The 26744-nt window shown below is 36.9% G+C and overlaps 1 protein-coding gene across 2 annotated transcripts; it reads right to left on the bottom strand.

Annotated features, from left to right (window-relative positions):
• Positions 1-3167: 3167 nt before the first annotated feature.
• LOC308695559 (uncharacterized protein) lies at positions 3168-24548 on the bottom strand. 2 transcript variants are annotated; one of them, XM_081373742.1, is made up of 3 exons: positions 23241-24424; positions 19932-20449; positions 3168-3840 (listed from the first exon to the last, which is right to left on the bottom strand). In XM_081373742.1, exons 1-3 carry the CDS (start codon positions 24015-24017, stop codon positions 3834-3836), a joined length of 1302 nt encoding a protein of 433 aa, XP_081229868.1. In that variant the 5' UTR covers positions 24018-24424; the 3' UTR covers positions 3168-3833. The 2 variants fall into 2 exon arrangements, 1 of the variants encoding a protein (XP_081229868.1); XR_014030721.1 differs by having other exon boundaries at positions 3439-3840; positions 19784-20449; positions 23241-24548.
• Positions 24549-26744: the final 2196 nt, after the last annotated feature.

The raw sequence follows: 26744 nt of genomic DNA, 5'->3' as shown, positions 1-26744 counted from the left end.
TTAGTGATGCATACACTGCAGAAAAAAATATCATTCTCTGCATTTTTGTCGTTTTTAGTTGTTTTTCTTTTCTTGGGAGGAAATTTGCCTATGGTCCATTTCCGCCAAGTTGTTTTATGGGCTACTTCTCGTCAGCTGTGCAGACGCTTAAAAGAAACAAAAACACAAGTTATTTTGAATTACTGAAGCAATTTTTCATATATTAAGACATGCTTGCCTCTTCTTAAATGTTTGACGGGAAGTAATGCATCCAAGAATCATCTGCGTTGTTTAGTCTGCGACTCAGGCCAAGAATAATGAGTGTGTTTGACTGACCTTGCGCTAGGCTAGCCCACAGTCACTTAGCGGCTAGTCACGAGAAACACACCCCGGGTAACCTGCACTACATTTGTCTTTCTGGGGCCAGACGGGAGACGGGACGGGTCGCAGAACGACTCAATATTTGTCCAGCAGATGAGAGTCTGAGCAGGACATCCACCGCCAGACGACTTTAAGTGCTAATGACTGATGAAACTGTGATTAATCAGATGAACATCTTAAGCACACTTGCTGCCCAGAAGCAATTTAGCATGAGGCCTTTCGAGAATTTATATGATAATGACAAAGTAAATCTCATGAAAACATGTCCGTAATAAAAACATTTTACCACAAAATGAAAAGAAAGTAAAAAAAATAAATAAAATAATAATAATAATAATAATAATAAATTAATATATATATATTTTCCTTCTTTTTTATTTTATATACATATATAATTATTATTTTTAATATATATAAAATGTAATGTCCATTTTCATGTCATTTTCTTGACATGTATTTTCATGAAAAATATATTTCTTGATTTTATATAAATAATATATATATATATATGTATGTGTGTGTGTGTGTGTGTGTAAAAACATTATATATATATATATATATATATACATTTTTTTATGTCACAAAAAAACAAGAACAAAAAAATAATGTCAATCTTTGGTCTGAATAATAATATAATTATTATTTGGTCTGAATAATAATAATAAAATCTTATTAAGAAAATGCATCCTCTTTTCCAGCATTACACATGCATATTATTACAATATATTTCAATATAGTTTTTTTTTATCCATTACAGTTATGAACATTTGGGGGAACTGGTTAAAATTCAATAAAAAATTTAATTAAATAATTAAAATATATAATAATCAAAAAACATAAATAAAAATTTCAATAAAATAAAAAAATGCTTAAAATCATACAAAACAGTTTGATTTTGTGTTCCTATGCATGTATAAAAATGTTATATTCACCCCCTGAACAGATGCATGCTGGGATGTGAAGAGGCCCCTCAGAGAGAAGTGAGAAACTCTCAGACAAGATTTAAATAAACAGGGACACAGACACTGTCAATACCATCCTATATAGAGCTCTGAATTATATAGTGCAAATATTAGTCATGTGTGTCAGACTGGAGGAATACTGTAATCTGCCTATACTGAATGTGAGAAACCCATTCGAAAAAATCCTACAACTATAAACATATTTTAAAAGGGTCAATAAGAAGTCACTGAGAATATATTTTAAACACTTAATGTTTTATTTCATGTGAGCTGTACACATTTGTAAGACATTCACATGTCATTGGCGTTACCGTGTTTTTCTGTGGTCTGCAGCGCCATCTATTGGCCACAGAGGGAAAATGCCACTACATGATTGCAACAGTCTATAAAGATGGCTTATACTGGCTTTAAATACTGATTAAATAATTCCAGTCCACAGCTGCAATACCGAGTTCGGATCCATCCACTTTATTCCAGAAGTATAAACTCAGATATACCTCTCTGAAGTGGTTTTACGAGCTGCCTTTAAGGCAATGTTAGTGTTCATTAGCTTTAGCTTAATATACTTATAGATCCTTCAGCCTCCCTGAACAACAAAAAAATCATGTCAATCTTTGGTCTGAATAATAATAATAAAATCTTATTAAGAAAATGCATCCTCTTTTCCAGCATTTCAACCGTCTGTTCACAGATCTACATGAGCACTGGATATAGTTAGCACATAAAAAAAATCATAATTTCCAACCTAAAAGCAGCTTTTTACTCAGTTGCGCTCTCTTTAAAGGAGAAACACTCTGATATCTGGTCACAGGTTAGTTAAGAAGGGCAGCTTGTTCTAAATGGTTAACACAGTGTAGTTATAGAGAGAGACCTGCTGAAATCAGCCTTGACCAGCTTAAATAACCAGCATAATGCATGTTTTTGGATATGCTAATACACTAATAAACCCACTTGTGCCAGTGACACATCAGCAGGCCCCATAAAATGCTTTATGACTAGTTTTCTGTGTTGATGCATTTCCTTTTGAAACAGGAAGTTGGAGTGGGACATAATAAAAGTCTAGTGCAATTTAAATAAAAACAGTCGGGTTAAGGGACCTCATTTTCTCCATTTGGAAATTGATTTTGAACGATAACTTATATACCTTTAAAGACAGACCTACTGTGAGCAATGAGGTTGTTAAGCCGTCTGCCAGCATAATTGTGTTTAACAGCAGAATTCCTGTTGAAAAACTACATTACCCATGATGCCCTACAGAGGATTCCACCAATCAGAGTCAACAAAAGCAACATGTGCCAAAGATCTTGTTAGCTCCTCCACAAATGACAAAATACTCTCAAAATACTTGTTTATATATATATATATATATATATATATTCATATTTTGCTATTAACTTAAAATTTATTGTTTATATATATATATATATATATATATATATATATATATATATATATATATAATTGAGTTGATCTCTCTACGCTCTCAAAATACTTGTTTATATATATTTGTATATATAGCAACATTTGTTAATGAGTAGTTTTAAATTTGTTTTTATTTCAGTTATGCTGTTCGCAATGCTTCATGGGATTGTAGTTCTTTCCCTCACGAAAGTTTTCTTTTTGTTAACTTTTGTCCAATTTAAAAAAGTTTGCAGTGTTGTGATTCACCTCATATCTGGTTGGCTTGGTTCATGGATTATAACTCTTTAAGAAGACTTATTTAAATCCCTATGGGAAAATGAATGCAAAAAAATACTTCCAGAATGAAAGCCACTGTAAAAGGGGGCGGGCACTTACACTAGACGAGCATCATGGGTAATGTAGTTTTTTCACCAGGAATTCCACTATTAAACATGATTATTTTCAAACTCAGCAGAAGCAAATACTTTTTTATAAGTTATCTTTCAAAATCAATTTCCTTATGGAGAAAATGAATGGAGTTTTTACTTCTGGAACCCGACAGTTGCACTCTATAGTCTTCAGTTTACGTCACAGCCCGACAAAACTACACTTAGTGGACAAAAGCCAAGAAAACACTTTCAAAATAAATAAATTCCAGTCACTGCCTACCTACTGTATGGATAAGGAAATAAATATAAGCAACACAGACTTTCTTAATAATACACAATCCTAATTATTCTTTATTCATTTAGTGTTTTCACAATCTTTCATCAAAATGTTACAACTTACTCCGCCTCTGATACGACTTTCCTTTTCAAGTAACATCACAAATCCCTATTACTTTTTAATCCCGCACTTCCAATCGCACGACTCCCACTTTTTCCTGTTTCAATCAGAAATGCATCTGACTATATAAATAAAATGAGTTGTGAATGCCGTTTCGTGGTGACTTTAACTAGTGTAAACTGTTAGTTTGTTTTTTCCAGCAGGGGTGTGTGAGAGAAAGAGGGCTTTGAGATGCTTCAGGAGTTTTCCATGGGAAATACAGTGACTGCTCCTCGGCCCAGGGTTCTCCGTCCTCCGCGGTGAGTCAAGATGGGTTGTGTGGCATCAATCCCTGTGTAATAAAAAGACTTTCATTACATAGTGCACTCTCATATCCAGCCCATCACAGACAGGGTCACGTCTTCATTACACAAATGTCCCTCTCAAAGCGTGTTGATCGATGCTTCTAGCAAGCGCTGGAGCAGATCCCAGATCAGGGGAAAGCAAACGCTGCCGACAAACACTTAAAAGACCTAATCAGCAATAATTACAGAGGATGAGCATCACGACATACACAGTCACAAACGTTGGGTTATTTTTTTTAACCCAACCGTTGGTTTACGCATATTGGGTCATTATGTTGGGTTATCTTAAAATTTGTTGGGTCATTTGTTTACGTCGTTGGGTTATTTTTAGTTATAACCTAACAGCTGGGTAAAATACGTGGCTGTACTGTATGTGCACATCTGTGCTGTCAATTTGCACAGGTTTTGAATTTAATGCATATGTTTTAAATGTATTATGTGTATTGTATGTGTGCACATTTGTGTATGTTTTGAATTTAATGAGTATATTTTAATGTGCACGTTTATGTTCTATTTATTCTATTTTTTATTATACACATAATTGTGTATTATTTACATACTAGGCTCACCTATTTATTTGTGTTTATACTCCAAAAAACAATCTGTATTTGAAAACAAAGTGTATTTTATTTATTAAAATAATGGCATAAATAAAAATAAATAGTTAACTCAACTGTTGGGTTCCAATGCATTGGGTTAAAATAACCCACAGCGGTAGCTATACCACCCCATAGTTGGGTTATTTTTTTTTTAGCCAACATTATTAAGTGAGTAGGAGCTTCTTTTACCTTCTCTACCTCTGACTTGTCCTTGGCATCGCTGCTGCTTTTACAAACCTGACTGGCTCACATTATGTGCTACGATAATGTAACGCAATTTAGCCTTTCGTGTTCTAATGCCAAGATTGTGCTCGCTTATCAGCTTGATTTATTACTCTAATTTATACGCTCAGCTTGGCTCAATGTTGAGGACAGGAGATCTGATTGGACATGAGTTTCCTCATGCCGCAGTGTGCTGTCTTTATCAGGACTCTAGAAAAAAAGGTACGAAAGCTGTCATTGGGGCTGTACCTTTTCAAAAGGTACACTTTTGTTCCTTTTAGGTACTAATTTGTTCCTTTTAGGTACTAATTTGTCCCTTTTAGATGCTAATTTGTCCCTTTTAGGTACTAATTTGTGCCTTTCAGGTACTAATATGTACCATAAGGTACCAATATGGACCCTTTAGGTACAAAAATGTACCTTTTAAAAAGGTACAACCCCAGTGACAGCTTTCGTACCTTTTTTTCTGAGTGAGTAGATGCCAGACTGTTGATTGGAAACAGAGAGAGAGAGAGAGAGAGAGAGAGAGAGAGAGAGAGAGAGAGAGAGAGAGAGAGAGAGAGAGAGAGAGAGAGAGAGAGAGAGAGAGAGAGAGAGAGAGAGAGAGAGAGAGAGAGAGAGAGAGAGAGAGAGAGAGAGAGAGAGAGAGAGAGAGAGAGAGAGAGAGAGAGATATGCATTCTGGTTTGGGCATGCACAACTTTTCAATTTAGACTGAATGAAATGGAATAATAAAGTACTGGTGTTTCAATCACTGGTCACATAGTTTAGCATTTAAAACTATTAAAAAACTTGAATTTTAAAATTCCTTTTAAAAAAGTATTTTTTTGTGCTAGACCATGCAAAATTCTATTCCATCTCAATTCTAGGTTGTCAGGGCATTAGTAAGGTTTCTAAGGTGTTCTGAGTGTGTTTAGAATGTTGCCATGAGGTTGCTTAAGTGTTTTGTTGTGAGAGGCATTTTAGAATGTTGCTATGCGGTTGCTAGGGTTTTCTGAGTGTGTTTAGAATGTTGCCATGAGGTTGCTTAAGTGTTTTGTTGTGAGAGGCATTTTAGAATGTTGCTATGCGGTTGCTAGGGTTTTCTGAGTGTGTTTAGAATGTTGCTGTGTAACCAACCCATGTTGAAAGTGGCTTTTTAGAATGTTGCTGATTATTTCTGATATGATTAGAATCGAATCGTGAACTGATTACAAGTGAAGAGTGTTAAACACGGATGTAAACTGGGATTGAGATGAGATTACTAAAATAACATGCATCCGAAATCGCATACTTCTCCCTACAATATAGTAGGCGTAAAACAGTAGGGGTGAATTCAGGTTGACTGGGACACTTTTTGCCATTGAGATGACTGGGGAAAAGTATCCCAATCAACCCGAATTCACCCTATGTGACTGTGGCGAGCAGGATGAGGCCGAGGGCTGTGAGAGAATGGCGCGTATATCTCTCTCAGAGGAGTGGAAGCATAAAAGGAGGAGATAAAACGACGACAGTGAAGATTGAGAGAGGAACAGGTCTGGACTTATGTTGTGTTTTGTTTTATTATATGTAAGTAACAGCAGTTGTCCGTGAGGGGCTGCTGTCTTTACTTTCGTTTTGTTGTTTGGTTATTTTACGTCATTAAAGTTGTTGAACATTCGCCGGTTCCGCCTCCTTCCCACAACATCTAACCCTCATTACAGAGACAAAAGATCATGTCTGAATTCACAGCACTCTTAAAAGAGTAGGGCGAAAAGTACCCGGATGACCTTTGTCTTCCAGCGTGGTTCTGAAGTGTGAATTGGATGTACAATTTACTATCCCATGAGGCCACGGGAGAGGATTTATAAATGACAGTGAAGCGACGCAACTGATGCTTATAGCTCACGTGATAACGGCAACATGGCGAATGTAGTGCGTCAGGGGTGTCCAAACTCAGTCCTGGAGGGCCACTGTCCTGCAGAGTTTAGCTCCAACCCCAATTAAACACACCTGAACCAGATAATCAGACCTTGATTATCTGGTTCAGGTGTGTTTAATTGGGGTTGGAGCTAAACTCTGCAGGACAGTGGCCCTCAAGGACTGAGTTTGGACACCCCTGGTCTAGATGATAACATTCATATTATAGCCTATAGAACATACTTTTTTAGCAGTAATTACTTATTCAAAATAAGTACCTACTCAAGAGAGTATGCGATTTCGGACGCACCCATAGAGCCAGAAAGGCACGTGATCACATCAGCGTCCCGAAGCACCGCCTACTCACCTGTCAATCAACCACTGTTTTGAACTTTGGCGCCAACGTATGCAGCGTTAACAGAAAATAACCGTCCGAATAAAACATTTGGATGTGCGTATTAATATACACTACTAATAGACCACGCAGCATGACTGAAATCAGTATGCAGTGACACGGGTTATGAATCACATCTGAAGTTCAGTTGACACAGGTATGCCTTTAAAAACACTAAATATTCGGCGCGAAACATCTGGCTGGATTCAGATTTGAGAGACGCGATGGTCTGATCGGATTACACCAGATGTAAACAGTGCCTCTGTGTGTGTTGCCAGCCTGGCAAATGTGCTGACTGTTTTAGCGTGTTATTATGGGATTGCTAAAGTGTTTTGTATGGTTGCTAGGGTGTTACGTTTTTAGTAAATTAAAGGGATAGGCTAGTTCACCCAAAAATTTAAATTATGTCATTGATTACTCGCCCTCATGTTGTTCCAAAACCGTAAGATTTTCGTTAATCTTCAAAACACAAATGAAGATCTTTTTGATGAAATCGGAGAACTTTCTGTTCTTCCATAGACAGCTATTAGATATTGTAAAACGATCCATATTCATATGAATTCATACATTCCATACGAATTGAGCGGTTCAGTCCAAATTTTCTGAAGAGACTATCGCTTTATATGATGAACAGATTGAATTTAGGCTTTTATTCACATATAAATGTTGATCAGCGAACATAAACAGAAGCTCAACCGAACCTGCTTGACACGCAAGAATGAACCTCATTGGTTATCATTTTACTACAACTGATGTGTGAGTTGATGAATGTTATGCGAGTAAAAGCCAATTCACATGGAATAGTTTTACAATCTCTTTACGAACTTTTTGAAGTGTCAAAGTTGTAGTTGCGTAGACAGTCAATGGAGGGACAGAAAACTCTCAGATTTCATCAAAAAGATCTTCTTTTGTGTTTTGAAGATGAAAAAGTCTTACGGGTTTGGAATGACATGAAGGAGAGTAATTAATGACAGAATTTTTGGGTAAACTAACCCTTTAAAGTTTATTAGGTTCATAATGGATCTGTTTTAACAAGAACCTATTTTTGCAGTATGATGCATAAATAGAATTCTAGGTATCATCCATTAATATATATATATATATATATATATATATATATATATATATATATATATATATACACTCACCTAAAGGATTTTTAGGAACACCATACTAATACTGTGTTTGACCCCCTTTCGCCTTCAGAACTGCCTTAATTCTATGTGGCATTGATTCAACAAGGTGCTGAGAGAATTCTTTAGAAATGTTGGCCCATATTGATAGGATAGCATCTTGCAGTTGATGGAGATTTGTGGGATGCACATCCATTCCACCACATCCCAAAGATGCTCTATTGGGTTGAGATCTGGTGACTGTGGGGGCCATTTTAGTACAGTGAACTCATTGTCACGTTCAAGAAACCAATTTGAAATGATTCGAGCTTTGTGACATGGTGCATTATCCTGCTGGAAGTAGCCATCAGAGGATGGGTACATGGTGGTCATAAAGGGATAGACATGGTCAGAAACAATGCTCAGGTAGGCCGTGGCATTTAAACGATGCCAAAATTGGCACTAAGGGGCCTAAAGTGTGCCAAGAAAACATCCCCCACACCATTACACTACCACCACCAGCCTGCACAGTGGTAACAAGGCATGATGGATCCATGTTCTCATTCTGTTTACGCCAAATTCTGACTCTACCATCTGAATGTCTCAACAGAAATCGAGACTCAGGCAACATTTTTCCAGTCTTCAACTGTCCAATTTTGGTGAGCTCGTGCAAATTGTAGCCTCTTTTTCCTATTTGTAGTGGAGATGAGTGGTACCCGGCAGGGTCTTCTGCTGTTGTAGCCCATCCGCCTCAAGGTTGTGCGTGTTGTGGCTTCACAAATGCTTTGCTGCATACCTCGGTTGTAACGAGTGGTTATTTCAGTCAAAGTTGCTCTTCTATCAGCTTGAATCAGTCGGCCCATTCTCCTCTGACCTCGAGCATCAACAAGGCATTTTCGCCCACAGGACTGCCGCATACTGGATGTTTTTCCCTTTTCACACCATTCTTTGTAAACCCTAGAAATGGTTGTGCGTGAAAATCCCAGTAACTGAGTAGATTGTGAAATACTCAGACCGGCCCGTCTGGCACCAACAACCATGCCACGCTCAAAATTGCTTAAATCACCTTTCTTTCCCATTCTGACATTCAGTTTGGAGTTCAGGAGATTGTCTTGACCAGAACCACACCCCTAAATGCATTGAAGCAACTGCCATGTGATTGGTTGATTAGATAATTGCATTAATGAGAAATTGAACAGGTGTTCCTAATAATCCTAGGTGAGTGTATATATATATATTTATAGGATTATATAGACCTCACATAGGAGGAAAGAAAAATATCCATATTGGAAGTTATTTGGCCCCTGGGTTGATGATAGATGATTCAGAAAGAAAGCATGAATCATTTTCCAAATGCGTAGCCAATGTCCATTTGCATTATTGCTCTTGACTTCCAGGAATAAGTCATCTTTACACCTATAATAATTTAATGTTTTTTACACTGATCTATTATTGTAGTGCAATATATTTCAGATAACCCCACCCCTAAAAAGCTCATAAAAACGAAACAAACTGTTGTTGGTCGTTTTACACGTCAAGGTCTCTTTCTGTCTAAGGGGGCGTTTAATTGGTGGCCAGAATAAGCAGCAATGCGACCAGACTTTATGCCGTCATATGATTGCTCTTTATCCCTCATTTGTCCAAATCTTCCACCACCCCGGAAACTTCAAGCCCAGTCTCTCTCTGAGCGCTCTCAGACAGATGTAATTATCCACCTACCCAAAAGTAAAACCGTCTTCTGCACATTTATATTTTATGATTGTTCTTAAATTAGCTTTAGCTTGAACAATACATCAAAGATGATATGAATTTATAGTTGCAATTTAGCTTTAATGTCTCTGGGCCAGATGAAAATTAAATTAATATTTTATTTGAGTAATAATATGTCACACACAAGATGATACTTGTGTTCAGAGCAGGATGATAGTCAAAGTCTAAAGGTGTTTCCATATCCCTGAAGTGACTTACTAGAGCTTTCAGGTAAGTATTGCACTGCAAAAAATGTTTTTCTTACTTAGTATTTTTGTCTTGTTTCCAGTCCAAATATCTAAAAATTCAAGAGTGCATTAAATCAAGAAGCATTTACTAGATGAGTAAAATGACATAAGAAATGATATCTTGTTTTCTTAAAACAAACTAAATGATCTGCCAATGGGATGAGAAAAATAATCTTAATTTAAATGGAAAACAAGAAAAATAATCTTAATTCAATTGGAAAACAAGAAAAATAATCTTAATTCAATTAGAAAACAAGATATTTTTTCTTACCCCATTGGCAGATAATTTTTTATAGTTTTAAGATAAATTTAGATTAGTTTTTTTTTTCAGTTCGGTTACTTTCAGTAATTTTACTTCTCCACTAAATACTTCTTGATTTAAGAATTTTTTGATATTTGGACTGGAAACAAGACAAAAATACTAAGTAAGAAAAAAAAATGGAAATGAGTGAATAGTAGTCATAAAGTAAGAGTATAAACTGTGTGTAGAGCTATATAAAGGTTGTGGATAGCAGCTCAGATCATTTGATCTTGTGAGAACTTAAATTTTCACACTTTAATGTCTTGAGAACATCACATTTTCTTTGAAGAAACATGAAAAACAAGAGACTTAAATAGTTCACCACAAAAAGATATTTTGAAAATTCAGTCAGTGAAAGTGAATGGGGTCCAATGTAGTTTGAACCCAAACATTCACAGAAGAAAGAGTCGTACAGGTTTGGAACAACATTTTTAGGTGAACTATCCTTTTAAGCAAAGGTTTCTCTCTCGATTTAATATCATTGCTGTCTAGTAGAAACAAGTGACGTACTAAAGAGATCTCATTTGGGATTTTTACTTTCATACAGTCTCTGGAATTTAAATGAAAACCACTTGTAAGTTGTACAACGTTCTCCATTGGGCTTCATTTTACAGCCAATGAAGACATGGCTTCCCGAACACATTGTGCACTGCAAAACATGCCTTTCTTACTTAGTATTTTTGTCTTGTTTCCAGTCCAAATATCACACATTTCTTAAATCAAGAAGCATTTACTAGACAAGAAAATGACATTATAGAAATTATATCTAGTTTTCTAAAAAAAAAAAAAAAACTAAATTAAGTGTGTTTTTGCTTAAAACAAGCAAAATCCAAAAAAAAGAAGAAAAAATGAGCTTGTTTTACATTTGAATTAAGATTATTTTTCTTGTTTGTCATTTGAATTAAGATTATTTTTCTTGTTTTCCATTTGAATTAAGATTATTTGTCGTTTTTCATTTGAATTAAGATTATTTGTCGTTTTTCATTTGAATTAAGATTATTTTTCATGTTTTCCATTTGAATTAAGATTATTTGTCGGTTTTCATTTTTATTTTTATTGTTTTCCATTTGAATTAAGATTATTTTTCTTGTTTGTCATTTGAATTAAGATTTTTTTTTTCTTGTTTTTCATTTGAATTAAGATTATTTTTCTTACCCCATTGGCAGATAATTTTGCTTGTTTTAAGCAAAAACTAACTTATTTTAAAAAAAATGTTCTTCCAGAAAACAAGATATAATTTCTTGTCATTTACTTATCTAGTAAATGCTTTTTGATTTAAGAAGTTTTAGATATTTGGACTGGAAACAGGACAACAAAAGTACAGTGTGTAGTCTGAGCGAAGGCACCAAACGGTGGGCGTTCTGTATAAACACACGTCTACCAAAACATCCGCTGTCTGTTATGCACCTTCTTCCTGGTGTGTGTGTGTGTGTGTGTGTCGAGCTCAGCTGTTGCTGTGCCCTCCCAGATAGTGGGTGGCCTTCATCGTGAATGATGTCTGAAAATGCCTGTGTTTATTTGACCATCACAAATATTGTGCGAGCTTGCCTCATTCGGTTAGGCTCTAAGCCAAGTGGTTTCTAATGAAAACCAGACAGAAGGGCCAGTCCTGCAGAGACACATACCCTCCACTAGAGGACAATGCCAAACCATAACTACTGCGTTCAGAGGCAGAAATCTGCTCCTTTTGTTCTCAACCGCACACAAAGATCACATCTGCCATTTTAACTTTAACCCCAGAGGAATGTTGAATACGTCAGGGAATAGTGTCAAATTCTAGTTGTCCGAGTTGTGCTTCCTATCCTAATCCAGGGATTATTCAGAAGTATTAAAGTTCAATGTGAGAATTTGTGCTCCAGATGAACGTGCTCCAGTAATGTGATTATTTCTAATGACTTTATTTTTCTGATTATTCACTAAGGTCCTTTTTACCACTATTATTTACACCCCCCAATGCACAGCACAATATATGAACTCACATACAGTAGACGTGTTACTGGCCACTGTTTTAATCCGCGGACGTAAAATGCAAAACACGTTTTTATGAACATAGTGGGTATTTTTCAGTCATGCACCTAAAAATATCTTCATTTCGGTGTTTTCATCCTTTAATATACTGCATTATATTCATGTTGCACAATGTTGTCGGGTCTCTTCAGCACCCTAAAAATGTGACCCCTTCTTTACCGCTATGTTTACGAATCTATGCATGTGTACTTTGGTCAGAGTAGAATAGATGTGATTAAAGTGTTTACATGCTTGTTTATTGCAATTAAAATTGGCATACGGCACTTATTTTGCTACGATTATGAGCTAAATCACATCAATTTGATTAAAGTATTGTGTTTACATCAGAGCTGCACGATTCTGGAGAAATTGAGAATTATATAATACTATATAATATAGTATTATATTTAGTATAATATTATATAAACTAAGCAAAATAACCTAATTTACTAGAGGTTCTGACAAAATGTTAATTGCTGCAGTCTATTTAATATGTTTAATTAATTTGAATGAATTATAAACATTTTAACTGAATGATTCAATGACTCATAAAGACTTTACTTTTTTCATTGCTGGATGAATCAGTGTTTTCTGAACGAATCTCTTGAATGATTGATTCAATGACAAATACATGTTTAACAGTCACTTGTCGCCACCTACTGGTGTAATGATGTAATTAATACAAGCGTTATTTGAAGCGTTAAAGGAGTAGTTCACTTTCAAATAAAAATGTCCTGATAATTTACTCACCCCCACGTCATCCAAGATGTCCATGTCTTTCTTTCTTCAGTCGAAAAGAAATGAAGGTTTTTGAGGAAAACATTCCGATTTTTCTCCATATAATGGACTTCAATGAGAACCAACGGTTTGAAGGTTCAAATGTCAGTCTCAGTGCAGTTTCACTCGACACAATCCCAGCCAAGGAATAAGGGTCTTATCTTATTGCTTATCTATTTTCTAAATAAAATAAAAATTATATACTTTTTTACCACAAATGACCATCTTGTACCATCTCTGAGATGCACCACGCATTACGTCATCATGTTGGAAAGGTCACGCGTGACGTAGTCGGAAGTACCGACCCAGTGTTTACAAGTTTGGAGTAGGAGGACTGTTCAAAGTTATTGTATGTCTGACACATATTTATATGTATTTGTGTCAGTTTATTGTTTAAAATGGTCCTTACGTGTGTGCATATCCTGGATGTTTAACGATGTCACACGTGACCTTTCTCAGAGCTTGACCTATCTCAGAAATGTACAAGACGGGCATTTGTGGTTAAAAAGTAGGCTATATCATTTTTATTTATTTTTTAGAAAATGACAGATCGTTTCGCTAGATAAGATTCTTCTTCCTCGGCTGGGATCGTGTAGAGACTTTGAAGCTGCACTGAGACTGACATTTGAACCTTCAAACCGTTGGTTGCCATTGAAGTCCATTATATGGAGGAAAAATCCTGGAATGTTTTCCTCAAAAACCTTAATTTCTTTTCGACTGAAGAAAGAAAGACATGGACATCTTGGATGACATGGGGGTGAGTAAATTATCAGGAAATTTTTTATTTGAAAGTGAACTACTCCTTTAATAGACAGAGCCGAATCGCTGTCATTTAGGAATAAGATTGCGTGGGTTCGTGCAGCTTATATAATATAGTACTGTGCAAGGAACTATGTGAATATAAGTTATTATTAGTGCTGTCAGTTAAACGCGTTATTAATGGCGTTAACGCAAACCCATTTTAACGGCATCAAATTTTTTTTTATCGCGAGATTAACATTCTTTTTGGCCTAGCAAACTTTGCCTTTTTTTTTCACATGCTATTGCAACAACTAGTAACGTTAGAAAAACTACAACACCACACCGGATCTAGCTAGACCGGACACAAAACGACAGGCACGCCACACACACTTGTTTGGGCTTGCGAGCCGGCCGAAGAGTAGTAGGCTAACGTTACGTTTTGAGTGGATGGCGAGCGCGAGATGCCGAAATGGATGCCAATGAGATTCTGATTGGAAAGTTTACTTTTAAAAAGTTGCCAAATGGTTCCATTGACGAGACCAAAGTGATCTGTGTGTTCTGTCGTTGTGAACTGAGCGATCATCGCAGCATGCCCAGTCTGAAACACCACTTGACGCGAATACGAATTCTCTGATGCGATTATTTGTAGAACCCGACCGATAAAGGATTTTTAAGGCCGATACCGATACAAATATTTGGTGATTTAAAAATCCGATATTCCGATATATCGGCCGATATATATTTTTAAAAAAATCCAGAAACGCGTAACAAAACATGAACAGATTTCCCTAACATTAGTTAATTGTCGTTATTTAAGAGTCCTCAGCCTTACTAAAATAATATAATAATGCTGTTCAAAAATAAACTTGTTTGTTTTATTGTCACAACAGAACAGAATATATTAAAGTTCTGATAAATATAATGCATAAAAATACAAATTTAAGATATGAAACTTAAAGTCCTTTGAACAAAAAAAAGTCACCTATTATTATTAATATTGACAGTAATAATTAAATTATGTAATAATGTGTGTGTGTGTGTGTGTGTGTGTGTGTGTGTGTGTGTGTGAAGAACTGATAAGATTGTAAATGTGTACCTTGAAATGCAATGTAAGTCGCTTTTGATAAAAGTGTCTGCCAAATGTCAATGTTATAAGCTACCTTATAATTATAATGTCAACTTGCTTATCCCTTTACCTGCACTCAGAGCCGGCTCTAGCCCTTTGGTTGCCCTAGGCAAGATTGAGTTTTTGCGCCCCCCCCCCCCCCATTATAAGAAAATAAGAAATAAGAAAATTGATAAGTGTCAAGCCTTTATTTGTTATAATTTTGATGATTATGGCTTACAGCTTATGAAAACCCCAAATTCAAAATCACAGAAAATTAGAATTGATATGAATTGATATGTCATAAGCTGTAAGCCATAACAAAGTCTTGAAATATCTCACTTTGCATGTAATGAGTCTATATATATTAGTTTCACCTTATAAGTTGAATAATTGAAATAAATGAACTTTTGCACGATATTCAAATTTTTCGAGTTTCACCTGTCACTCCAACACTTCAACAAGCAAAATATTACTTAAATGATACACTCTAATAAATTGCACATACAAAAATGCTACAAAGAATGTTCATTGATGAACAAACAAAAATGCTCTAATAGTCACTCCAACACTTCAACAAGCAAATTATGACTTGAAGAATCAACTGTAAATTGTTTATACACAAATTCTACAAAGAATGTTCAAGGATATTTACCAAATTGGATTAATTTAAGCAAATTATGACCATTAAACTGGTTTAACTATACCTTCTACAAACAAATGTGCTATTATGGATAATGTATGTACCACTACAAAATTTAAATATTTAAGTTCTTTTAGTTCTATCTCAAATAATAAAATATTAACAGTTGTTTCTGCCATTTCTATTCACCTTCAAAGTAATAGCTAGCAAACTATAGCTTAGTGACAGCAATGAAACGTCCAATATTAGGTGGTGTAGGCTACAATACTAAGGAAATTTATTTCATTGGACACCTTAATAGCTAAGATGAGAAGACTTACTCTATACTGAGCTTTATTTTTTATCTTCTTCCTTTCTCCGTTTTCGTCCCTGTGCACCAGAGGTTTAGACCGCTTCATTTTCGATCAACGCGCCAGCAGCTGAGCACTTCCCTAACGTAACGTAACGCAACCCTCCCGCCCCCCGCCAATCCAGAAATGGTCGACAAAAATTATAAATTCAATCAAATAATCAGGTTGACAAGTAATTAAACGTGTGGTTGAGGGGCGCCCTTTGATCATGTTTAATAAACATGTTTTATTTCGCGTTTCGTTCAAATTTTATGATTAATATGGGAAGTAGATAGGGCGACACTAGAGTGCGTCCGCGCCCCCAACACATTTGTCGCCCTAGGCAACCGCCTAGTTCGCCTATAGCAATCGCCGGTCCTGCACTCTTTTAATTATATGCATCTATTCCATCAAGCTTCAACAAACCATTTTCAATCATCATTTGCCGCCTGCCTTCTAAAATTTAGTGATGCACTAAATACATTATGTGACTCGTTAATGCTGCGGCTAAACGAAGTCAGCAACGCACACCTGGATTTCACACACGTGTAAAAGAAAAGCTAACTTTTATGCACAGGCTATGTTTGATACTTTTTCTCTATGTCTAAATGTTCACTCCTCGCGTGCCTAACTTACATTTTACAATGCAGAGACTGGAACTACAGATATGCTACTTATAAATACAGTAATCATTACTTTATTTAGGCAGAATAAGTTCGTTGTGATTTCCAAGCTCATTGATGTTAGCGATCTTCCTTGTATAGTGCCCTCTGGTGGACAAACTATGCAGCGCCAACACTCATAACATGGTTGAAGTGTGTTTCGTCCGCTTTTATTTTATTTTTTAAATATTCATATATCGGCCATTATAAATGCTGATACCGATAGTTTGGAAAATGCCTAATATCGGCCCGCCGATATATCCGTCGGGCTCTAATTATTTGCTCCGAGTGAGAATGTTAGTGTGAAATTGAACACTATACTGTAATGCCAATGTTGTTTTCAATAAAAAGACATCTGCACAAAGCAAGCTGATCCACTTTTCCATGTTGATAAGAGCATTAAAATGAGAAAAAAAATAATGGGACAAAAAGAAATCAAGGGACATTTATAATTGATAAAAAATGTGCGATTAATTGCGAGTTAACTATGACATTAATGCGATTAATCGCGATTAAATATTTTAATCGTTTGACAGCACTAGTTATTATTAATAAATAATCTGCCCCTATAATCATCATTTGTGTGAAAAGGCATCAAGGCTGTTGGTATACATTTTTCAAGAAGCAATGAGTTGCATGTTTAGGGATGATAATATCTTAGAGACTTGTGTGTGGGTGACTTGTTTTGAGCCTGTAAGGATCCACCCAGAAAGCACTAGCAACCACAAAGCAATGACCCGTCAACCGCCAAATTTGCACAGGCATGCACTTCTCAAACTGTCTTCAGGGCATAGTTAATTTAATTAATGGATGCGGTAATATTATCTGCATTTTGTCTACAGCAGCGTAAGATGATTTTCCCAAAAAATCCCAACCTTGAAGCCGTGTTTGATCTTTTAACGTGCCTCAACAACAGCCGATATAATCAACCGTGAACATAATTTTCACTTATAGAATGTTTATCAGACATTCCTGATCGTATCCTGAATTCCTCTGTGATAAAGCAACACAATTGTCCAAAAGCCAAAGTCATGTTCACCCTCGGATCTGAGGTAATTCCATGGGGGAAAGGCTTTTGAATTGCAAAGCATTCAACATCGTTCATCTCCCCGCAGGGCAAACAACAAAGCTCAGTGTAATCTGAGGAAACAAGTGCAGCGTATATCGACACCGTGTTTTCCTGCAAAACAGATGGAAGAAATCTTTCATGACGCATAGTTAGCGAGTCATTGTGTTTACTATCTTCATCACAAAAAGCTTGGTCTGTATTTCTATGGAAATGATTCAGTGCCGGGCCGGCAGACCCCACCATGCTTTTCTTTTCTGGGAAATAATAACTATAAGAAAAAACACATGTGGATGGTGTCTGTTATAATAGCGAGGAAGGTTTTTCCTTAAACACACGATCCAAAAGACACATGATGTTTCAGCACTTTTGTGATTCAGATGTTGCCCTTTTAAAGCTCAGGAGACTTAATGGATTTGTCTCGGATGTTTCTCTTGATATTCCTTTGAATAAATGTGGTAATTGTTGACGGCATGTATAAAATTATTGTAAATTGCAGCTCTTTGACATCTTAGAAAATTTAAGACATAGTTGTTGAGATCTCTTCTACAACTCTTTGGGAGATGTGAGGTTTTTCCTCAAGAGAAACCGCTGAAAAGCAGACGTGTGCTCTTCATTTAATCTCATTGTAGCAGAATATTTTTCTGATATTAACGAGATGTCATTTGTGATTTTTGGTATCATTCTTATGGGTATACACTACCATTCAAAAGTTTGGGGTCAGTATGATTTTTTTGAAAGAACTACTTTTCAGCAAGGACGCATTAAATTGATGGTACAAAAGATTATATTTCAAATAAATGCTGTTCTTTAGAACTTTCTATTCATTAAAAAGTCCTGGACAAAAAATGTCATGGTTTCCACAAAAATATGAAGCTGTTTTCAGCATTGATAATAATCATTAGAATGATTTCTGAAGAATCATGTGACACTGAAGACTGGAGGAATAATGCTGAAAATCCAGCTTTGATCACAGGAATAAATTACATTTTAAAACATACTCAAAACCGAAAACAGCTATTTTAAATTATAATAATATTACTAGGGCTGGGACGATACACCTATCTCCCAATTCGATACTATCACGATACTTGGGTGCCGATACGATATGTATTGCGTTATTTTATTTTTTTAAGAATTGCGATTCTACAAGTATTGCGATTCGATATTGCGATTATTATTATTATTTATTTATTTTTATTTATTTAATCTTTTTTAATAAATGATTCAATAACAAATACAATTTTTAACAGTCACTTGTCGCCACAGTGGCGAAACAATGTAATGATAAATGCGTTCTTTTAAGCACCAAAATTCTATCAAAAGCTGATTTTGATCGCTATCGTAGACATCAGTGTTCATATTTGAACTTTAAACTTTTATCCCAGTACATCTATGATAATTGTATCTATTGCATCACAGAAATAATGACACTATGAGGTTGAAAGACTGTTTGTGAAGCGGTTTCATGACGACAGTGATCCACATTTAAATGTTGCGATATGATTTTGTCAAAGTTTGATAGACAGACAAATTGAAAGATCGCGTCGGTGTTTGAATCGAGATCACAGTCTTTATTAAAGATAAATGGTGCAGCTCTACTGTCTTATCTCTCTCTCTCAGTATATGAGCAGTGCGAGGGTTTTCAGTGCGTTCAGTCTCACGTCTCTTCCACGCGTCCACTTGGGATATTACGACACTCAAAGATAACGACACATTTCATCCTCTGCTCGAACGAAAGTGGCTAACTTCTGTCAACCTCGTCTACAAGCAAGGACAAAAATAAAGCAATTGAATTTGAATTAATATCGATTCTGTAATAAAACAAAATCGATTTTAAAATCGTAAAAAAGATAAAATAAATCGCAATACCTAGGTGAATCGATTTTCTTTTTCTCCCAGCCCTAAATATTACTCCTTTTTTTATTTTATTTTTTTTTATTAAATAAATGCAGCCCAGGTGAGCATAAGAGACGTCTTTCAAAAAACATGAATAAACCTTACAGACCCCAAACTTTGTATATGTTTGTGTTTAGACATGCATGAGCATAAACACAGCAAGCACATGCTCTTCTGAGGACATGTAGTGTCCACTTACCCTGAGTTTCGTCACCAAGGAACATTACGACCAAGTGATTGATGAAGCATGTGTGCAACTGTGTCTGTGAGTATGCATGATGTGTTTGATTGATTGTCTTTGCTGATGTTTGGGTTTCTGTGAAAGCAAGTTAGTTGTGTGTCCTTACACTATGGTGGATGAGAGCATCTTATGTTTTCCAGGGTAAGGAGGTGTCCTCATCTTCACCTGTCCGTTCTGAGGGTAAGGTGGAGGCCGGTGGGTTTTATTTGAGTTAGTGCACACTACTGGAACGATAGGGGGTCTGTGGTTTTCCAGTTGCCCTTTCCTTGCCGTTCGGTGTGGTAAGCAGTTTCCATTGAGCGTCGTTTGAGTCCTTTGAGTCTCTGAGGTTTGTTTCACAACTCTTTTGCCTTTATCCTCAACAGTAATGGATCGCTTCTCAGGAGGGGACAGGCTTGTGTGGTTACTCATTGGCGAATGACTGTTATTGTTAACTAAATCCACAGGGCTGTGTGCGAGAGAAGAGTCGGAAGTCGTGTCCTCTTCGCCATTCGAATAGTGGATCAACGCCACAACATCAGTCTGACTGCTTTTGGTGGCGTCTTGGGAGAGTCCATTGGATAGACTTGTTTCTTCTTCATCAAGGTCAATGTTGGACGTCAGAACATCGATCTGTTGGACGACCTTCACAGACACAGAGGGATCAAAAACAAAGTTAAAGGAATAGTTTGCTTAAAAATAAAAAGTAACTTTACACTGCTGTTTTGCACGCCAGAGGTTGTCAAGCTCCAAAAAGGACAAAAAAGCACTTCTGCAGTCATTTAATAATTTTTCACTGGAATTCTTCTTCTCTGCCAATGCGTTCACATTTACATATATTAACATGGTGCATTGAAATGTGTTGCACCAACTATGACGCCAATGGTTTTTGCAATCATATTGAGTTGTCAGTTAACAAAACCGAAACAAAATGTTTGTAAACTGAACCAAAAATAAAATTAACATAACTTAAGTAATCATGATTACATCTACGAAATCATTTTAGGTTTCCAAACATGTTTCCCATACGATTCTAGAGCCCATCAATCAATCAATCATAATCCCGCCCCTAAACACACGACAAAAAAGCACTTCTGTAGTCATTTAATAATTTTTTACTGGAAATATTCACTGGAATTGTTCTTCTCTGCCACTGCGTTCACATTCACATATTCAAACATGGTGCATTGAAATGTGTTGCACCAACTATGACGCCAATGGTTTTTGCAATCATATTGAGGTGTCAGTTAACAAAACCGAAACAAAATTAAAAGTAAACTGAACCAAAAATAAAACTAACATAAATTAAGTAGTCATGATTACATATATGAAATCATTTTAGGTTTCCAAACATGTTTCCCATACGCTTCTAGAGCCCACCTGTCATTAATCAATCATAATCCCGCCTCTAAACACACACAAAAAAGCACTTCTATAGTCATTTAATATTTCTCACTGGAATTCTTCTTCTCTGCCACTGCGTTCACTTTCTCATATTCAAACATGGTGCATTGAAATGTGTTGCACCAAGTATGACGCCAATGGTTTTTGCAATCATATTGAGTCATCATAGTTAACAAAACCGAAAACTAAATGTTTGTAAACTGAACCAAAAATAAAATAACATAACTAAATTAGTCATGATTACATCAATGAAATAATTTGAGGTTTCCAAACAAGTTTCCCAGACGCTTCTAGGGCCCATCTGTCATTAATCAATCATAATCCCGGCCCTAAACACACAACAAAAAAGCACTTCTGTAGTCATTTAATAATTTTTTACTGGAAATATTCACTGGAATTGTTCTTCTCTGCCACTGCGTTTACATTCACATCAAACATGGTGCATTGAAATGTGTTGCACCAAGTATGACGCCAATGGTTTTTGCAATCATAGCTGTTATTATAGTTAACGAAACCGAAACAAATTTTTTGTAAACTGAAACAAAAATAAAATTAACATAACTTGGGAAAAACTCCAAATAAACTAAAGTAAGTTGTCATGATTGCATCTACGAAATCATTTTAGGTTTCCAAACAAGTTTCATCAAGGCCATCTGTCATTAATCAATCATAATCCCGCCCCTAAACACACGTCATTGGCTGAGTCACAAATTCTCATGTCACGCCTCTCAAACAAACCAATCAGTGCTTTAAAAACATCTCAGTAACTTCAATGACTCTGAACATTAACCTGAGATCATATAGAAAAGATAAAACACGTCCTTCACCATTGAAGTTTGTGGGTAAAGATGTCATAAAATAACTTTTTTGGCTTCTTTCTCTGTGATGCATTAATCTACTGACTTTATTTCCAGCTGCAGTCATTTACATCTTATGGGAGTCTTGATGCATCCATTGAAACATGTCTAAATAATTCAATTAATGTTTTACGTCCTGCAGAGTCCATTATTGCTAATGTCAATCTGCCCGTATTAAGCTATCTTTAGCTATTGATTTTAAGATTCTGTTCTCTTTTAACAGGCCTTTGTGATGGACTCAAGAACTGGCCACTTCCCATCAAGAAAATACAATATTCCTCTATACAATGAGCTCCCAGTGGAACATTTCCAGCTCTGCTGAATATAATTGACTGTTCATTTCTGGCAGATGTGTGTTTTGGCTTCTGAAGGCTTTCAGATTATGTTTAGTTTTGCTGTTTTTCAGAATAGGTTTATTACACAGATGTTTGCTAAGACCACACAGATAATATATTTCCACTGGTTAAACAGGATGAAAGTTTTGATCTTATCCAGTCTCTGTGCTTATTAAAATCCCATCTCAAATATGTTGAACGCAAAATCAGTGACAAATCTTGTTATGTGAATGTTTCCTCATAGATGTACGCATGAAGAAAACTCATTATAGTAGCCGGTCACCCACAGCATGTCATTTCAACGTTTGTCGTTCCAAACCTGTGACTTCTGTGGAACAGAAGATATTCTGAGAAATGTCTCAGTTTTTTGGGAGTAAATACAATGTAAGTCAATGGGGTCCAATGTTGTTTGGTTCTCAATGTTCTTCAAATAATCTTCTTTTATGTTCCACAGGGGAAGGTCAGTCATACGGGTTTGGAACATGTGAGTAAAATAAAACAATTTTCATTTTGGGTGAAGTATCAATTTAAGAAAAATTGCTAATGAGCTCATTGTTTCCGCCTTAAATTAATACATTGTTTAAATTAATACATTATTAGCTAACTGTGTGATTTGTATATGTACATTTCTGAAATGCATAACTTGGACCTCTGATAACAGATCACTCTAGATTGTAATATGAACTCATGCATTTTCTGTAAAGTTGCTTTGAAACAATATGTATTGTAAAAAACGTGAATTGTGCATTGAATGAGTAAATAACAGAATTTTGGGTGAACAATCCCAAATTTTTGATCTTCATTCAACATTATTCACTCTATTTATTATTGCATCCTCACCTCTTTCATCTCCAACTGGACCTGTTTGAGACCACCCAGCACTTCCTCGAGCTCATTGACCACTTGTTTGATCTGTTCCCGTACTGTTCCCTGGCTCTTCCTCTGGTTGCCATGGTTTTCCAGACCTACGCCCCCTTGACCCGTCCTTATTTCCCGCTTCGATCCGTTCACCTGCAGCCTCGAGCGCCCCAACTTGCTGGAGGGCACCTCGGTTGGGAAAAAAGCGGAGTTTTCCCCATTACTGTGTGGTTTTCCAGGACTTGATTGTCTGCTGGTCCCAGGGCTGTTAAGCGTGTGTTGCTCTTCGTGATGCCGGAAAGACACCCGTCTCCTTGTGCAATGTCCGTTATATCCGTGGACGTCATCCCACTCCCGCTGATGTCCGTAGTGTTGATCTGACGAGTAGTAGCGTTGACCTCTGACCTTTAAAACATGACCCCCATTAAAGGGGTGAAGCAACTCTGGGTAATACCAACGCTGAACGCATCCACATTCCCGCCGGATCTCCGTAACGCACGGAGAATCCCACCTGGGCGTTCGTACATCCACCCAGGAATAGCATGGATGCTGTATTTCCTTGGCATAAACTTGCCGTGGCGTTGACGAAATGATCCTCTCCGCTCCGTCTATCCCCAACTCCTTCGGGAACGGGGCTATTCCCGACTCCATACGCACACATGATCCATCAACGGGGCCCGGTGTGCGTCGGACTCCCTGCTCCAGGCAAAAGTGGCAGGAATGAGTTTGAAATCTCGCAGTCGTGTTCTCCGAGTGCATTCCAGTCCCAAATCCGACTTAGAAAACAACTGGTTCTCTCTCCATCCACGCCGTCTGTTTTTCTCATCTGCGTTTTACAGTCTCTCTCTCTCTCTCTCTCTCTTTCTCCCGCACTTCCCCTCTCCAACTTTCTGTCTCTCACCTCCCCCTTCCTTCCTCCCGGTGCTTTTTCTAACTTACTCTTGTTTTCCCAATGTTCTCTCTCGTTCCTGCCGAACGCAGCTTGTTGCCCTTTTCTCTAGTAGTGGGCCTCTTTTCTTTCCTTCCCTCCTTCCCTCCCTCCTTTTTTTTTTCTTCAACTCTCCTTCTCCTGAAGTCTTTCACCTCTCTCTACACCTCAGTTTTTTTTTTCCCACTGCGTAAAAAAATTCCCTTCTCAGACTCAACTCACCCTTTTCCCAAACTCCAAACACTTCCTTCCTACACCTTCTCGGTCTCTCTCTCCCGGGGTTGGGGCTCGTAAAGCGTTGACAGACGCAGCGGCTCCATGTGATTCCCGATCTTTCCCTCAGATCTTGCCACTCGGCAATTAAACACAGCCAGGAGTCCACGCCGAGAGAGAGAGAGAGAGAGAGAGAGAGAGAGAGAGACAGAGACAGAGAGAGAGAGAGAGAGAGACAGGAGGAGGTGGGGTTTCATACGTTGCTGAAATAGACAGGATCTAACATGAGCCAAAGACCAAGAGAAGTGGGGAGGGGAACGAGAGAGAGAGAGAGAGAGTGAGACGCTCGGCACCAGAAAAGGGGATTTTCGGCATAACTCGATTCCCACAAGCCCACGTGAGTCTGAGAATCGAATGCTCGTTCACCGTCGCATTTGTTTATGTGAGTCAGCTGAAATACTGGCACTGTTTGTCATGATTCACGTCTTGTGACACATTTAATGAACAACACACCACAACACTGTTTATAGATCCCTCACATTTCACTGAATTCCCTTATTTATTTACTTGGAAGTAAACACTTTTTAGTTTTGGGTTTCCACTGGAAAGAAAAACCGCAGATGACACCTACTTTATTATCTTCTTTCTCCCAGGCATCAGCGGAAAGGAAAAACCAAGACTCTTTGGAGAAAGACATCAGAAATCTTACGTTTCATAGAGTTTTAAGAGAGATCTCAACAAATGTCTCAAACTGTCCTGAGACACATGACCAAATGCATGGTGATGTTTGCTTGTCATGACAGTTTAAAAGTCCCCCTGTGGTAAAAATCCAGCTTTTAATGTTGTTTATGTGTCTATGTGGTGTTTTTTATGTGCTTTAAGACAAAGCATGTGTAAATTCATAAGTCGACAGCATTGCTGAGTATTTTCTCCTTAAAACTGCAGTGAACCAAAGACAGTCTCAAAAACACACTTTGAAATCGCTGGTGTTTCTGACGTCACAAACTACCTTGTAACCAATCAGATCAACGTGTGATCGTCAACCAGTGGATCTCTGAGCTGAGTGAGTGTGTGGAGGCGGGGCTCATTTGCATATTTATAGAACCGCGCATACTAAATGAGGCACGGGTGTAGAGTTACATTCAAGATATTTTAAGGAAAAAAGTTAAATAAGTCATTTTGGTGATCAAAGATGAGTTTTAAGGAATAAAATGATTGACTACAGGGGGACTTTAAACTTATGTAACTTGTCCAAATGATCTGAGATTCTCTTTACATTAGTTTTATAGTGCTATACTGGAACTGTAAGACAACTATAAGCTTATTTGTGCCTGTTTTTATTTCAGGAGAAACATCTGAGGCAAAGTTGAGACAATGAAACGTGAACTTAATGTCTCCTGAGCCACGAAAGAGCAGCATCTGATCAGACGCGTGAGATTTTCCTCTGGTCGTCTGAGCGCAGGTATATCATTTCTCCTCGGAAACGAGCAGATTCCTTTTTGCTGACGTTGGTTTGGAAACAATAAACTGTGAAAGCCACAGAGATGAATACGAGCAGTTTTGAGCTGCCGTCTCAACCGCGTCAGCATTTCTCCACATTCCTGGATTGTCACATTCATTGTCTAAACTTGAAACAGCTTAGATGAATATGACGTGAAAAATCAATCAAAATCACTGTAAGTCCCACATTCAACATGTGCACAGGACTGGAATGTAATGTTCATTTGAAACCTTGAAACCTTTTTTTTTTTATAGGATTACAGAATAACCCAGATTAATCATTTGGAAAATAAAACCCCTGGACATATTTTCAATACAAGACAAGCAGAGATCTGATAAAGGTAAAGCATGTAATAGACTCTAAATCCTCTAGGCATTCGAGTTCACCCAGTAGGGTCTCATTTGATCCCATTAAGATCATTTTAAATGGTGTGCAAGGTTGAATTCTGATAGGAATCCTGTTCCTATTGCTTTAAGACCCCTGTAGGGAATTCAGGATGGTTGTAGAAACACATATCAGACCTGACAGATTTACTGTGTGTGTCTGTGTGTGAGAGCGTGTGAGTGTGTGTGTGGGTTTCACCATCATTGTGTGGATAGAATTTCCAAAAATGCACTCAAAAGTCAAAAAATTAATTCTTTATAAGCTCATAAAGAGGCCAAATAACATCTAAAATGAGCAGCGCACCCAAAATTGAACGTTTTCATCATTCACCCTCATGAAGGTTATTGTGAAAATTTGCTAAAAAATTATATATATATATAGCATATTAGAATGATTATAATATATATGTATGACTTCGGAAGTCATATGATTGCTTTGTGTGAAGAACAGACCCAATTTT

Source organism: Scardinius erythrophthalmus (assembly GCF_964197995.2).
Source record: "Scardinius erythrophthalmus genome assembly, chromosome: 9".
In the NCBI taxonomy this organism is placed as follows: domain Eukaryota; kingdom Metazoa; phylum Chordata; class Actinopteri; order Cypriniformes; family Leuciscidae; genus Scardinius; species Scardinius erythrophthalmus.
This window is presented reverse-complemented; position numbering and strand designations above follow the sequence as displayed.